The 14,979-nt window shown below is 38.3% G+C and overlaps 1 protein-coding gene across 2 annotated transcripts in view; it reads right to left on the bottom strand.

The window, feature by feature from the left end:
• SKAP2 (src kinase associated phosphoprotein 2) overlaps positions 1–14,979 on the bottom strand; it is a 151,701-nt gene that overhangs the window by 51,623 nt on the left and 85,099 nt on the right. For both annotated transcript variants that reach the window (XR_016281935.1, XM_089533046.1), the window contains exons 5-9: positions 12,563–12,640; positions 11,408–11,491; positions 3,335–3,459; positions 2,361–2,424; positions 1,901–2,023 (exon numbers count right to left, since the gene is read on the bottom strand). Coding sequence is in view for 1 of the 2 variants with exons in the window: in XM_089533046.1 (XP_089389172.1) it covers positions 1,901–2,023; positions 2,361–2,424; positions 3,335–3,459; positions 11,408–11,491; positions 12,563–12,640 (474 nt within the window). In the remaining variant the exon portion in view is untranslated. The remainder of the gene's footprint in view (positions 1–1,900; positions 2,024–2,360; positions 2,425–3,334; positions 3,460–11,407; positions 11,492–12,562; positions 12,641–14,979) is intronic.

Below are 14,979 nucleotides of genomic sequence, written 5' to 3'. Positions count from 1 at the left end.
TGGGTTTCAAGAGACTTGAAGCACAATCCTATAACTACGTTGTATGTATTTAACTTTGTAAACCACCCTGACTCATAGTTTTTGGGAAAAGATAAGAGTATGCAATATAAAATATACATATAAGGAAAAATGAATGGATCTTGGGAAGATCATTTTGAGTGTAGAATGGAGGCCAGAAGGAACAGCTTTAAAGTAGATCTGAAAATAAAAAAATCTTGTGCAACCTTAACAACTGAGGCCTAAATTCAAGTTTTACTAAATTCAATTTCAGAGCAGACACACAGAATCAATGAAATTGGCATAAACACTGAACGATCAAGTTCCCATTGATTCAATGGGTCCACTCCATTTGGGACTAACAACTGGATTTAGGCCTAAAATATTAATTATCATATAAACTAGCTTTCTCCAATCTGGTGCCCTCCAGATGTACTGGACTATATCTCTTATCATTCTCAGATAGCATGGCTGGTGTCCATAGTGGCTGGAGATAATAAGGAATGTAGTCCAACATATACAGAAATAGCAATAGCAAGTACATTTCTATCCTGCCTATCAGTGAACTAGCACTGCCTAAGTGGTTTACAATGTGTAAGATAATAGCCTCAAACAAGCTGGGTACTCATTTTACTGACCTATAAAAGGATGGAAGGCTGAGTGGACCTTGGAGACCTGCCTGGGATCAAACTTACAACCTTATGGCTGCAGCACTAGCATTTAACTACTGCGTCACCAGGGCTCCCTGAATGGTCATGGATGCCAGGGACAAATGCTCAACACACAAAGGCACTCTTCAAATCTGTCGCTCTTCCTGGGGTCAGGTGACAGCAATCCTGTCCAACCTTTTATGACCCCACAAAATGATCTTTTGCAGAATAGTGAAAAAGCACTAAAGGCTTCTTGAAGCTAGCTGTCAAAAACAACATTTTAGAGTTTTGCCCCTATCCTTATATACTCACCATTTTCTGAACACTGAATATCTCCTATCATCTATTAGACACTTCTATAATTTGTACTGTCAGGTTTAGCTTCTGAACTCTCAGAGCAGTATTTTACAACACTATTATGTTAGCGTAAAAGTGTTGCCTCTCACTATATTTTAGATCTTGTTTTTACACAACCTCTCATTTCCATGTAATTTTATATACTATCAAAAATATTTCTGCCTTTTTCTTCATCTCTAGGCACAAAAGGAAAGATTTCATGAGAATTACATCTGGTTGTCAAAATGTTAAAAAAACCAAAAACCACTTAACTATAACTGGAAAAACAAGTAAGAAACCTAAGTACAATCAGGTTCATGCTGGCGTCTAAGAAGGAAAAGAGTCAATCCACTTCCCATAGCATTTACAGTTCAGCACTGAAGTTTCTCCACACTCATACACACACAGAGAGAGAACTGTATATGTCATATGTTAGGAACAGCTAATAGCATGGAGAACATGTGGTTAAGGCAAATGACAAGCTGAATAAAAGAAAAAAAACATGAGTGAGTGAGTCAGTGGGACAAAGCTGTAAGGCATGTCAATTTTTAATTAAATAATAATGTAGTAGAGATGATGCTAATGAGCCAATAATCTCAAGAGATCATTTTTACAATTCCTGTCTAATGTCAATGCTCTTATTAGCAAAAAAATAAATATATTCAGACCTTTTTTTTAATATTACTAATTCTTCTTTAAATGTCACAAATTTTAGGCATCAGCCAGAGAAGTCTACGTGGAACTGAACTGGACACCCTTTGACTCACACAAGGAAATATGGCTGTATTGGGTTCCAAGGTCAGGTCTCCCATGTTCCAGACTCGTCTACAAAACTTCACTGACTCACGCTTTGATAATCAGCCTCTCCTTTCTCTTTGGACCTTTATTATGTACATCCATTAACACATTAAAAATACCTGGAAGCTCTTCATAAATGTCATCATCTATTGGTTCAGTTCTTGTTTGCAGAGAAGGCATCACAGCTTCCCCAATGTCATCATATTCCTCGTCCTCTTCTGGAATAACCTCAGACCCCATGTCTGTTAAGAGGAATTCAAGAAGAGCTATACAATAGGCAGTCTTTTATTTTAGAACCAACACCATTTCCTCAGTCCCAATGGTATTATTTAATAATTCCATGAAAACAGAAAATAGTACATTTTAAAAATAAAATAAAATGCAATTAGTACTTAAATTAGAGAGCACTCCAATGGGTCCTACTGCCTCCCCATCCCCAAATACTGTCAGAAAATACACTGTAAAAGCAGCACAGGGACACTTTCAGATCAGTAACTCAAAATTGTGTTACAAAGCAATAAAGTTTTGCTTTTTAGTATGCATCACATAAACAAAGCATCTTTTTATCAACTGGCATACCTTGTAGGACAAATCTGAGACTCTGTACCCATTCCTTGGCTTCTTTGGGAGTAGCAGCTGTAAACTGTTCAGAAACTTGGTGTTACTAGGAGTAATCATGAACATAAAAATAACAGCCACCAGTATAACAGCAACAAAAAGAAAGCAGCATTTCTTGTCACTTCTTCAAGGCACCATTAGTAATTCTTTACATGTCTTCTGGTTCTTTTCTTGCAAGGATGCTTCTTATAATGTACCGTTAATTTTGACAAATTTACGTAATTGAAGTGGAGGATGATGGATTTGGAACTCTGATCAGCAGCTGGCAGCTGTGCTGGAAAAAAAGCTGCTTCCCTTCATCAATGTCAAGCGCAGGACTGATGAACAAAATTCGCCCTTGACAATTAGAAGACACCCATGAATTTCTTTAGACTGCGGGTACAGTTTTCTTAAAAATGTTCTTGTCAGATTCCAACACAGTACCTGACAACTTAATTAACTGGCTTTCAACTGCAATCTCAGATATTTAAAACTTATTAAAGTTACATTCCACTTTGATGCCTAGCTGATAGATCCCTGAACTGTGTAGCTGATATGTGCTTTTAACATTGAGTTCCCCCCTAGACCTCTAAGTAATACAATACGTATTAAACATTTGGTTTTTTATAATATATATATCCAATTATTTTACAATATTATTCATCCAAGAAATCAAGCAAAACCTATTAGATAACAGATATTTAAATATAAGAAGTGAAAGGGACCAACAGATAAAAATGACATATTGGTTGTTCTTATCCAAAAAGATAGTAGTAGAACTTAATCTATTTTTTTAAAAAAAATCTATTATATGAATATAAAGGGTAAGCAAATAAAGAGAATTTTTTTTCTTCTCTAGTATATCAGGGGTTGTTTTATTGAAATGTTAATGTCTCCATAACTGGAACAGTAACAGTTTTATCAATTTAATTTCAAGACGACATAAAAAGTCCAACCTGATAAATGCGCTTATCAGGAGCAGCGATTTCAAAACAGCAATCTTTCTTTCCATCCTTCCGAAGGGTATTATTCATTCTGACGGTGTAGCCATCTATAGCAAATTCACCTTTCTGTTGTTTGTCTGTTGTAGATAAAAAGCAAAGATAGAACTTCATTTGCAACGCTGAACGTGAGTGGACCATTGGGTTATCATTTATTCAGATTTGGTTCTTTCCCTTTCATGAATATGCGAGAGAATAGGATAGACATTATTAGCTGAATGGCTTAGGTGATGTTTTGGGAGATAAAACTATTCTTTAAGAAGGGGCAAACAAAGTACATTCTTATGACAAATGTTGACAGAGTCCCAAAAGGCCATGCTTACAGATGGTCTTGTTTAGCAAGAAGTGCATCCAATGACTCTAGTACCTAAGGGAGAACCAAACACTGGAACCTGGAACATGCAAGAGAAGTGTACCATAAATCAGTGTGTCTCTCCCTCTCTGGTTCAGTAACCAGTGGGAAAATCTGCCTAGTGAAGAAATGCATGCTACTTGCTTTACCTGCTACACCTTCCCCCTTGACTGCATCAGAAAAAATAGGCTTCAGATGCTGTTAATAGCCATTGTAAAAGTTGCTCTTCACCTACTAATCAGCACAATAGACTGCAAAGAAACTATTGCTTTCAAAACACCAATTTTGAACAATTTATTATGACTTTTGTTCAAACAAATCAATATATACAGTGATAGGTTTGCAATGAAGATCCCTTCAGGGATTGGTCAAAAATACAGCATGCCCGCACTAACTGCGGGCTTGCCATCCATAGCAAGCCTGGGATTTTTCCATGGGCATGCATGCACACAGCGGCACAAGCGGGTGGGTGTGCCCATTGAAAAGGATGAGACTTAAGGTCCTGCATTATTTGCTGTCTGAGGGGGGGGGGGGAGGTCTGGAATGGATCCCCCATGGATAGCAAGGGTATACTGTACTTAAATAGTGCATGAGTGGATTGAAACGAAAGCTACTTCAAGTATCTTTACTTTTCCTGTTCTGAAGAGAAGTTGTTAGTCACTGCAATTATAGTATAGCAGCATACTGAAAAGAGATAGTAAGAATAACAAACTGAAATAGGTTGATCAGACACTTTAAAAAAGAAATCCAGTTCAGTCCAGAATTTTTTATCATTCACTCACTTGTGATCTCAGGACTGAAGACATTAATTTAGTACTTTCCTATACTCTAAATTTATTGAAGACAATAGCATGCGGACAAGAACAATAACCATTTAAGAGACAACTACTGTATAAAACTTTTCTCTGTCAAGATAAAAGTAATGCAAAATAATTCAAGCCTAGTACTTGAAATTTCTATGGGAAATACTTTTCTTTATTGATTACCACTTTCTGTCATTAAAGAGGTGTGTGTATGTATGTGCATCTTTAAACAGCAATTGTTTTACAAACATTTATATACTGCTGCACATCACTGCAGGGATGCAAAAGGATTAAAGGATGGTTTCAGCATGCAAGTAAAGCTGGCTAGAAGACCAAGTCTGTGGGCCTCAAACCTGGCTTTAACATATACATAATTCCTCAGCAGGCTTCATGAGCTCCCCAATGAATTCCAAATACTCATCTGAAGTATGCTTTTAATTCTGCTTGACTTCAGCTTATATGTGGATGCATGGAGAAAACAAACATAGATTTAGATGCAGTTTGTGTTCTCTTCAGAGGATAAAATGCAGCAAACTCTAAGAAAGATCTCAGTGACAGACAACACTGAAATGTGGAAATGCTCATAGGTTTCACCATTTATTTCTCTGATGCAACTTGTGAGATTATCAGATGGGAAAAAAGCCGGGAGTAAAAGGCATACTCCCGGCAAAGCGGCACAATCGTGCTGAAGATTTTCAGGCACATCATGGTTATCCAGGACTTAACCCATGAAGAACCAGCAATGCTCCAGCAACAAACCATTCATGGGACTTCCCCATGAATGGTTTGTTGCTGGAGCATTGCTGTTCTTAGAATCATAGAATCCTAGAGTTGGAAGAGACCACAAGGGCCATTCTTCATGGGTTAAGTCCTGGATAAGCATGACGTTGTCAGAAAATCTTCAGCACGATTGTGCTACTTTGCCAGGAGTATGCTGATAATGTCCACAGTTTAACTGCTGATTTCTAGAGCTAATGGTTTCTCATGGTCAGTATTCCAATTAAACCTGGAAGACAGATATATGGTAACTGATAGGGTCTATTTCTGCACTTGGTAATAGGGCAGAATAAGTATTTCTGAGACTTGAGTTTTGATAGAAAATTTGAAATATATGCTGCAGTTTAAAAAGAAAGAGAGAAAAGAAGTGTGGCAATTCATCAACATAGAGCCAGTTTTAACTGGAATAATTCAACATTCAAAGAACATTCACAGAGGTATTAGATCCTGAAACTCCAGGGGTCAACAGAAGTTTTTTGTTTTGTTTCTTTGTTTTGCTTTGGTGCATATCTTTTCTTGAAATAAAGGACATGATGGGCTACTGGAAGTCCATTATTGTTCTGTGCTCCCTTCTGATACTTTCAGCGGAATTTCTGTTGCCTCTTGAAACAGTGATCTGCAATTTCACTTTCTCAGTATTCCTAGTTAAATCCATTCTTTCTCCTTTGCAAGATTATTTCATGAAGTGTTGATTATCAAAGGAAAAACTATTACCTATTTTTATTTTCCTCTTCATACAGTGGTCCCCTTGGTAGCCACTGGAATTTGGTTCTAGGACACACACACACACACACACACACACACACACACACACACACACAGTGGGTACCAACATCTGTAGATGGTCCCATTATATACTGTACAATGGCATAGTAAAAAATGGTAATCCCTTATATAAAATGGCAAAATCAAGGTTTGCTTTTTGGAAGCAAACCATGGATGGTTGAATCTGTGGATAAGAAATCCATGGATATGGCGGGCTGCCTATATTAGCTTCTAAATCTGATGATAGACCTTTACCATTTTATTTTTGGGATTTTTCTTTGCCTTTGTGGATTATTTTTAAAAACTTCCTGAATATTTGCTTAGAAAATTTTTGTAAAATATTTTTGGGTTGTCTGGAAAAAATCACAAATCATATTGTCTTAGCATACTTAATGTATTTCTTCTTCCAACACATCTTCATGTCTTTTGTTCTTAAGAAGGTTGTGTGGATAGCTCAGCTGGTGTAAGTTTGATACTCCAAGGCTATTTTGGTTGGGCATCACATTTGCCACAATAATTCTCAAGCAGATGTTACCTCTCCTCCATGATTCATGCAGTGTTAGAAAAGTAAAGATTTTTCAGTAACTGTGATGGAATATCATAATTGGTTTCAATGGCCTGTTACAGACAGCCAAAATAAAGCTGCTTCGAGTCACAGTGGAGGTATGGTGTTTCAATGATGCATGCATCCTAAGAGTCCAGAAGTTGCACCAAAGCCACGCTCCAGCCCTAAGGACTGGAGCGTGGCTTTGGTGTGGCTTCTGGACTCTTAGGACGTATGCATCATTGAAACACCATACCTCCACTGTGACTCGAAGCAGCTTTATTTTGGCTGTCTGTAACAGGCCATTGTTTTGCTAACCTGGGTAATTCGAGGGTTTAGAGTGGGTGCCTGCATAGGGTCCAGGAACAAGTTTTCTGTCCCAGGATCTTCTGTGGCCCATAGTAATTGCAAAAATAGCGACCAAAGTAAATGAGAAGTGGTGAGATGTCCAATTCTGTTAAGGAAATACAGGTTTTAATAGAACAGCCTTCCAACTTTTTAAAAAGATGAACTACTGATCCTGGAAATGTCCAGGAATAGCAAATCATCTGTTTTAGGTCCAGAAAAAGGATCTCTGTGGCATCTGTCAGAGTCAAGAACTGCAAAAACAGCCTTGGGGGGGCCACATGCAGCACCAGGGCCATATTGTGCCCACCTGTTTTAATACAAGTGATTGGTGGATAGGTATCACAGAGAAGTTAGGAATTCTAGCCTTCAGAGCTTAGCTGCTGGGCTCCAGTCCTGAATATACCTTCTTGAAAGAAGGCAGCAGTACTATAGCGCAGATCACTTTTGGTAGGCAAGAGGGTGTCCTGTTTTACAGAGAATTTCAAACAATTATGCTCTAAATGAGTTTAAAAGGCAGCAGGAGTTGTCATTTGGAACATGTTAGATCTATTTGCTTTAGTTGAAGATGATGAATCTGGTAACCCAAACCAAAAGCAAATAAAGGGAAAAAAATGTCTTCAGGATAAAAGATCAAGATACCACTGAGCTTAAAGATTTTATATTAGTACCACAACTGAACTGAGTAAAGAGTTTTGTTATACAAAGGCTGTCTCTGTTTAAATACCACCATTTAGATGGTAAAATCTACATGGCTTTGAAACAACCAGGAGTTTAGAAATACAGATAGTAGCACATCCAGAGTGCTACATGTCTTATTCTGGCCACACAGCGATAAGGAGGAAATTGTTTAGTCTGGTTTTGCCCGTAATTTCTACCTTTTAAAAATCTCTCACCATACACATACTGCAAACAGAAAGAGCTGCATCATCTTACAGCAGATGACATTCAACCACATACATACAACCATACATGAACACTCAACACATATCTAAGAACAGCTCTGAATTGAATTAATACATTTTATCATGATCCCTGGATTACTTAGGAAGGTACGAAGTTGCCTTTTACTGAGTCAGACTTATACTGCATCTGCCTTACACTCCATTTAGCCCAGAGTTATCAACTGTGCCTGGCAATGGCTCTCCAGGGTTTCAGGCATAATTCTTTTCTGAAACATAACTGAAGATCTCTGGTATTCTCTGGTGGTCTCCCACTTACATACTAACCAGGCCTGACCCTTCATAAGATCCAAAACCAGATCAGATGTATGCAGGGTGGAGTGCGTGTTCAGGATGTTCAAGGGATAGTGTTAGCCAGTTCCAGTAATTTATGCTGAGTTGTAATTGTGTGTGTAAATATATAGGCCGGGATAGTTACACCCCCCCCCCACCACACACACACAGTGTGTATATATACGCACATATCTATAGCATATCCTTGTATGTGTCCAGAATTTAAATAAATAAATATAGAGATTTTTTCAGAATTCTAGACATTTTTAGTAAAGTTTTAAACTAATTTCTGTTGTGTTTTTTTTTTTTCAAATCGTTGATAGAACCATGTCAACAAAAAGTATGTTCAACGCTGTACACCATGAAGTTCCTGGTCCTGCAGAAGAAAACTCCAAAGGAAATCAATGAGTATCTGATGCACTGAGTGGCAAGTGCCTGTCATACTCAGTTGTGAAGAAATGATATGCCAAATTTCAGCATGGAGATTTTGAGACTGAAGATACAGCAAGGTTTGTGAGGCCTTCAATAGTGTGAAGTCCTGAAATTGTTGAGCATGTTCATGATGTGATTTTGGATGCTAGAAAATCTCACCTAAAAAACTGCTGAGACTCTACAGCAGTGATTCCCAAAGTGGGTGGTACTTCCTCCCAGGGGGCAGTGGAAAGATTCAGGGGGGCGGTGAAGGGGGTAGTCAGGAGGGGGGGCTTCAGTTAAAGAATTGGTGCACAAGAAAGACAAGGGGAACCAGCAGCCTTTAGGACCATGGTGGGGATTAGGGTTGCATGAAACTAGTTTTCAGGGTCCCTTAAAACCACAATATAGCCTCACTGATCATTTTGTGTGGTGGTGTCTCCCGCTCTCTCTCTGTTCACACGAGTTCGCTCCCTTAGCTGTATCTTTCACTGATGGTGGCAGTGGCGGCTGGAAAACTCTTACAAGGCTTGACATCACTTCTATGGCTCATAGTGGCACCATTTTGGGGCAGACTGACTAGAACAAGGAGTTTGAACATGACACATTGCGGGAGCAGCAGTGTTCAAAAAGAGCTTTCAGATTTGGGATCCTGCTTAAGCTTTGTGAGCTTTGCTGGGACTTGGCTGGCAGATTGGAATTGCTCTGCTATTCCTGTTTTCTTTCATCAGACAGGATGAGAGAAGAAATAACAGAAGAAGCAATGTTAGTGTATGTGGGGGGGAGGGCATCTGAAGATGACGCATGCCCCTGGATCAGGCTGAAGCCACACTGCAAAAGGAGTGCAAAAAAGCACTTCTTGCTGGTGGTCCTTGTGGACCATGGCAGCAGCCAGCCTCAGAACCATGGTGTCTGGTCACTACAGTCCCATGCCACTCAGGGCACACTTGTGGCCAGAGAGGCCAGAGGCTGCTCCAAGCCACCTGTCTGCTTGGAGCCAGAAATATTTTTTCTGTTTTTTTTTTCCTAATAATCTTGACAATGCATGCATCACTGTGAAATACCTATACAAACCTAAATATCTCCACTGACCTCATCACCAGACAAAGGTGTTTGTGAATTTTGGATGTTATTGTACTTTGCTATATGACCAATACAGCTACCCCTGAATGTGTAACCTAAGTACCTGATAAGCGAATCAGTGAGTTATATTTTAGGTTTAAGTGAATTCAGGCATGCTCCACTTGGGCATAAGCACAGTAAATTAAGGTGCTTGCCTTAACTTGCGTTTTATGTAACAATAAAAACATTCCAATGTCATATATTGTGCTCACTTATGATTTACTTTTGCCAGTGACAGAAACACAAAGCAAGGGAGTAATTTAGGGGAGACATATGTATACTCCACCTTTTCAAGCTCCTCTCTAAAACCTTCACAGGCTGTCCTAGCCTAAGCCAACCTAGATCCTACCCAAATCCAGCTACCTACTCTTGGGTAAGAAAAGAGAAGAACCTTCCTTTACTAGACTGCCACCTGTGAATACTGTGGAGGTATTGTTGGCTTCATCACTGCTGTACTGAGCTTGCTCAAAGCAATGACATTCCTAAGCATGTTGGCTGTTTTACACATATTGCAACACAGATGAAGGCAGTTGGCACAACATGGAAATGGGAGCAAGCAGACACAAGTAGAGATAGATGGTTCTTGGCTGTCTTTATTAATGATTAAAAATGAAATCATGATGTGCAGGTTTGCAAGGAAACTAATGTACAGGGAGGGATTGGGACAGTGCCAGGAAAAAGCACCCACTGTGCCTCCTCGTAAAAATTATCCTGCCTCTTTCCAATATAGGTTGAGTATTCCTTATCCAAAATGCTTGAGACCAGAAGTGTTTGGGATTTTTTCCCCCAATTTTGGAATATTTGAGTATATTTGGGATATCTTGGAATTGGGACCCATGAACTTCATATATGTTTTGTATACATCTTATATGCATAGCCTGAAGGTAATTTTGTACATATTTTAATAATTTTATGCGTGAAACAAAGTTTGTGTACTCCGTACCATCAGAAAGCAAAGGTGTCACATGGGAAAAAATGGATTTTGGATTTTCAGATAAGGGCTACTCAACCTGTATCACCATTCCAACATTTCAACTCTCTCCCATTTTAAAGCTGCTATAAATCCATCATCTCTCATCTGAATTCATTGAACCTATAAAACTTGGGCCCTCATCGAAGTGATCTTCCCTAGCAAATTTTATAGTTTTGTGGTAAACTCTCTTGATTTTATAAGGAATGGCATTTTGTGGTTTTAATATGGAATGAAATACGCCCTTACTCCAATAAATAAATAAATACTCTAGAACATTTTAATAATGTAAACTGTATTTAAAATGCCTGATAAATTCATGAATGTCACAAGTTCCAGATGGAAGGAAACATGCACAAAATAACAGTCAATAAGTGCAATGCACATTTTTGGATGTGCAAGGCATGGAGGAAAGTGGAAGAAATACAAAGGAAACCAAGTAAAGATAGCGTCAGGTCATACTGAAAACTGACCAAAGTTCAGAAAAACATGTCTATCTGAAATTCTAAGGAAAACAATAGAAATTGATAGGAAAAGGTATATTCACACTATCTGGAAATAGAGCATAATAACATGAAGGTCAGGAATGCCAGACATAAATCCAGTATGCATCAAGACAGTATGACCCCGACAACGTCTGCAAACAGTCAACTGCTAAAATGCATTTCAATCCTAAAATAAACCATAAACTACAATTACTATACCTTTGTCACTTCCATAATAGTAGAAAACTGTTCGACTCAGAGCACACCACCGTTTCTGCCACTCAAACCCAAGAAAGCTGTGGTCTGTAATGAACACAATTTCTATTAGATTGGTGTAACACTACAAAATTCAGTTACATGCTACAGTCTGCTATGACCAATTAAAAAGTGGAATGGGTTATTAGAGGAAAATAACAATTAAATATGCAAACAGTAATTATCATGCTAAGTATAGCTTTACGTTTTCTAAACATTTGTGGCTATCTTGAATTTGTCTAAAAAGAGGAAATAAATGTCTTAAGTATAGAAATAATCCAAAACTATGCCTTATTTTGCTAATAGAAGTGGGAATAGTTTCCAGCAAATGGAATGGTTAAATGTATCAAAATGCTCACTCTAAGAAATGACTCACTTCCTTTGGAGAGTTACTACAAAGAACTTGGGCATAATTGAGAGGACTGAAAAGCACTTTAAAATACATCCATAAGTAGGAAGACTTAGATAAACATCACAAACGTTTTGAGAACTATGGACAGTTTAAATATAGGTGACTAGATGTTGGGACTTCTTGATGCAAGAGTTTCAGTCACTCTGCCTATTATTGTATTGAAATGCTGTGAAACATTGATCCAGTTGGACCGTTGACCCAGTTGGACCACTGATTAGTAAATGTAAAAATTTAGTGGAGGCAACTGATGTTGTTACACTGTGTGGGAGAGAAAAAAAAAAGACATGACAAAACAAACTCAATGAAACCCTCTAGACAATTCTATAACATTTTGATCTGGATCTATCTTGCTTTAGGGTGACCAGATGTCATAACCAAAAAGGAGGACAAGGCACCATAAAATGTAGGACATTCAAGAAAAATGTAGAACATTATAAGATAAAAGCTAAAAGCACTAACATAAATATAAATGCATGCTTCTTAGTCATGCTCAAAATGGAGGACATTTTGGAATTCCTCCTGGAGAGAAGGTTGAAACGTAGGATGTGTCCTAGAAAAGGAGGACATCTGGTCACCCTGATCTTGTTTCATTCTACCTTCCAGTGCTACAAAGCACTAGACTAGATCAATTATGTACTTGCTTTCATACCTGTGTTATACTACTGGAGATTGCAAGCATTTATGAAATTGTATTTGTGTAGGTTTACCTTTCCTGCGTTTTTCCAGATATCCAGATTTTACAACAGCCTGAAGGTCCTGTGCTGCAACTGGAAGAAACTGATTCCCTAGAAAGAGGCAAGGAGAGAGATGAAGAGGCGGGGGAGAGATAAACAGACAATAAATATGTTATTTTTCTAAAGCATTAATAATTATATACGTAATGGAGGAAAGGTAAGAAACAATTATTTGTGTGTTTTTTACATATTTAAATTTACACATAATTAAAGCTTGACTCAGTTAAGGAGAAAAACATAAGTTGGGTATTAACATATAGAACCTGTAACAAAAAGCAGCAGGGCTATCTCGCATTCCTTTCCAAGATACACCATTTCATTTTCTACCTCCAGTTTTGCTTCCCAGAACTCAGCAGTTCATAGCCTACTGAATATGTGAAGCCCTCACTGGAATGTTGTGCTGCTCCCTAACCACTGTGCATCCCATGGATCTTTTATTACACCCTAGTTCCATAAACTGTAAAACAAAACACTAATCTTCTGCAAGTATCATCCACAACTGGTTGAGAATCACAAATTCTTGGAGTCAGCTGGCATTTTCCCTGCCATGGGGAGACTACTCTTGAATAGAGTAGACACACTGAACCAATTGGGTTTGCCTACATGTTGATTCACCATTTAGCAATTAATTCAATGGATCTACTCTAGTTGGGACTAACCAACAGCATTCTGGCCATTATGTATAAAACCCTTTTATTGCATGTTCACTCAATATCAATTTTAAAGTATAAATGAGATTTAAAAAAAAATAACAGTTTATCAATAGGAGCAAGTTTACAATTGAAGGCTTCTTACAGCGATTACGATATTAGCACCTTAAGGTTTCAACATACCATGATTAAAAAAATATCCTTGAAAAATGTGTTATGCTTTATTTGTGTTCAAAACCAGTTTTCTTATCACAATTCATATTCTGATCTACTCGCTGGATCGGGTTATGATGCAACAAAAAGAATGGCCTTGACAGTGAAATGGGACTTGGGACCAAAAACGGCCCCCACTAAACTAACAAAAAAATCCATCAGGCACAGATCTATCACCAGTAGTAGGATGGTTGGCTGGAATCTTGAATCAATTGCATCCAAAGCTGCTACATTTCACTAAAACAGGGCTGGAGCTGGAAGCAACACTCTCCTTCATATTGTGACTTCTAGAAAGAAAAAAATTTAAAAGTTACATCCAACCCCAACCCTTATTTGTAGGGAGTGGGCAAAGAGCAGCCCCTTATGACCACAAGTGCTGACCCTACCAGACTTCCTTTTAGTCTCTTTGGGAAGCCTTTAGGAGAAGTGATTCACCTTTTAAAATACATTTTAAATCCCCTGCAATCATTAACATTTTTAAAAATCATTTTTTCAAAACAAGAAGCAGAAATCTATCTCCTTCTGGGTTCCTGTCCCTTTGTAGTGTTGTTGTTGTTTTGGCATTTTGGGTAGTCTGTGCAGCCTCCAGAGGATGGCAGGGACATATAATTGGTTCTCAGACTGAATGCAGTAATCCTACCCTGTCTTACTGGCTTCCACAAACCAGCAAGGTTTTGCAAGTAGAAACAATCTACTTGCAAAATTCAGGACTGCTCCCTATTATAACAGATTGATAGCCACCTATCATTCATCAATTGACAGAATTCTGCAGCAAGTGAACTGAGACAGAACTCTGCTGTTATACATTTTCTCCCCTCGTCCCATTTTCTTTTAAGCTTTAAACTTTTACATTGGCTGCACGTTTGGTACACTTCAACAAATAATGCTGCAAATAATTAAACAGTAATTAATTTTCTCCCTTTAGTTCCCATATGCTCTTTTTCTTACATCTCAGTAGTTAACAGAGGCATTGCATTGATTTCAGATGATCAGATGGAGTGCAAGTGCAAAGCAGGCAATTACCCAACTGTCAGCAAATTACAGTGATCACCAGAGCTCTTGGCATCAAGGTTTGGTTTGGCACTCGGCAACATGAATCATCATTTCCCAGCATGACACCATAGGCAATCATGTCATGCACAGCATCATCTGCTGGGTTTGGGGTTATTAGGGGGAGAAAATGTATCATTACCATGGAGAAGGCTGTAGACTCTACAGAGTGTCTGTATACACCAATAAGATCATCTGATAAAGAAGGAAAGGCATCCTCATGCCTGTTTCTTAGCTGTTGTTTGTACATATTTATAACATTTCTGTCCTATATATAGAACTAGAAAGACCCTCAGACCATTTGACATATCAATAAAATTAGAGAGGAAGTTTCTGTCCTCATGCTTACAACTGAGAAATACACAACAGAAAAGGAAAAAAGGGAAGTGGGGGGGGGGGAGAATAGAAAAACTCAAACATCAATATCACAACTTTCTGTAGCAAGGAAGAATGGCTCTAGGTCAGATAACATTTGCA

The sequence above is a fragment of the Sceloporus occidentalis genome, unplaced genomic scaffold, assembly GCF_023333645.1.
Source record: "Sceloporus occidentalis isolate IW3139 unplaced genomic scaffold, rSceOcc1.0.p SCAF_7, whole genome shotgun sequence".
Taxonomy (NCBI): domain Eukaryota; kingdom Metazoa; phylum Chordata; class Lepidosauria; order Squamata; family Phrynosomatidae; genus Sceloporus; species Sceloporus occidentalis.
Note: the sequence above shows the minus strand (reverse complement) of the source record. Positions and strands in the feature narration are given on the sequence as shown.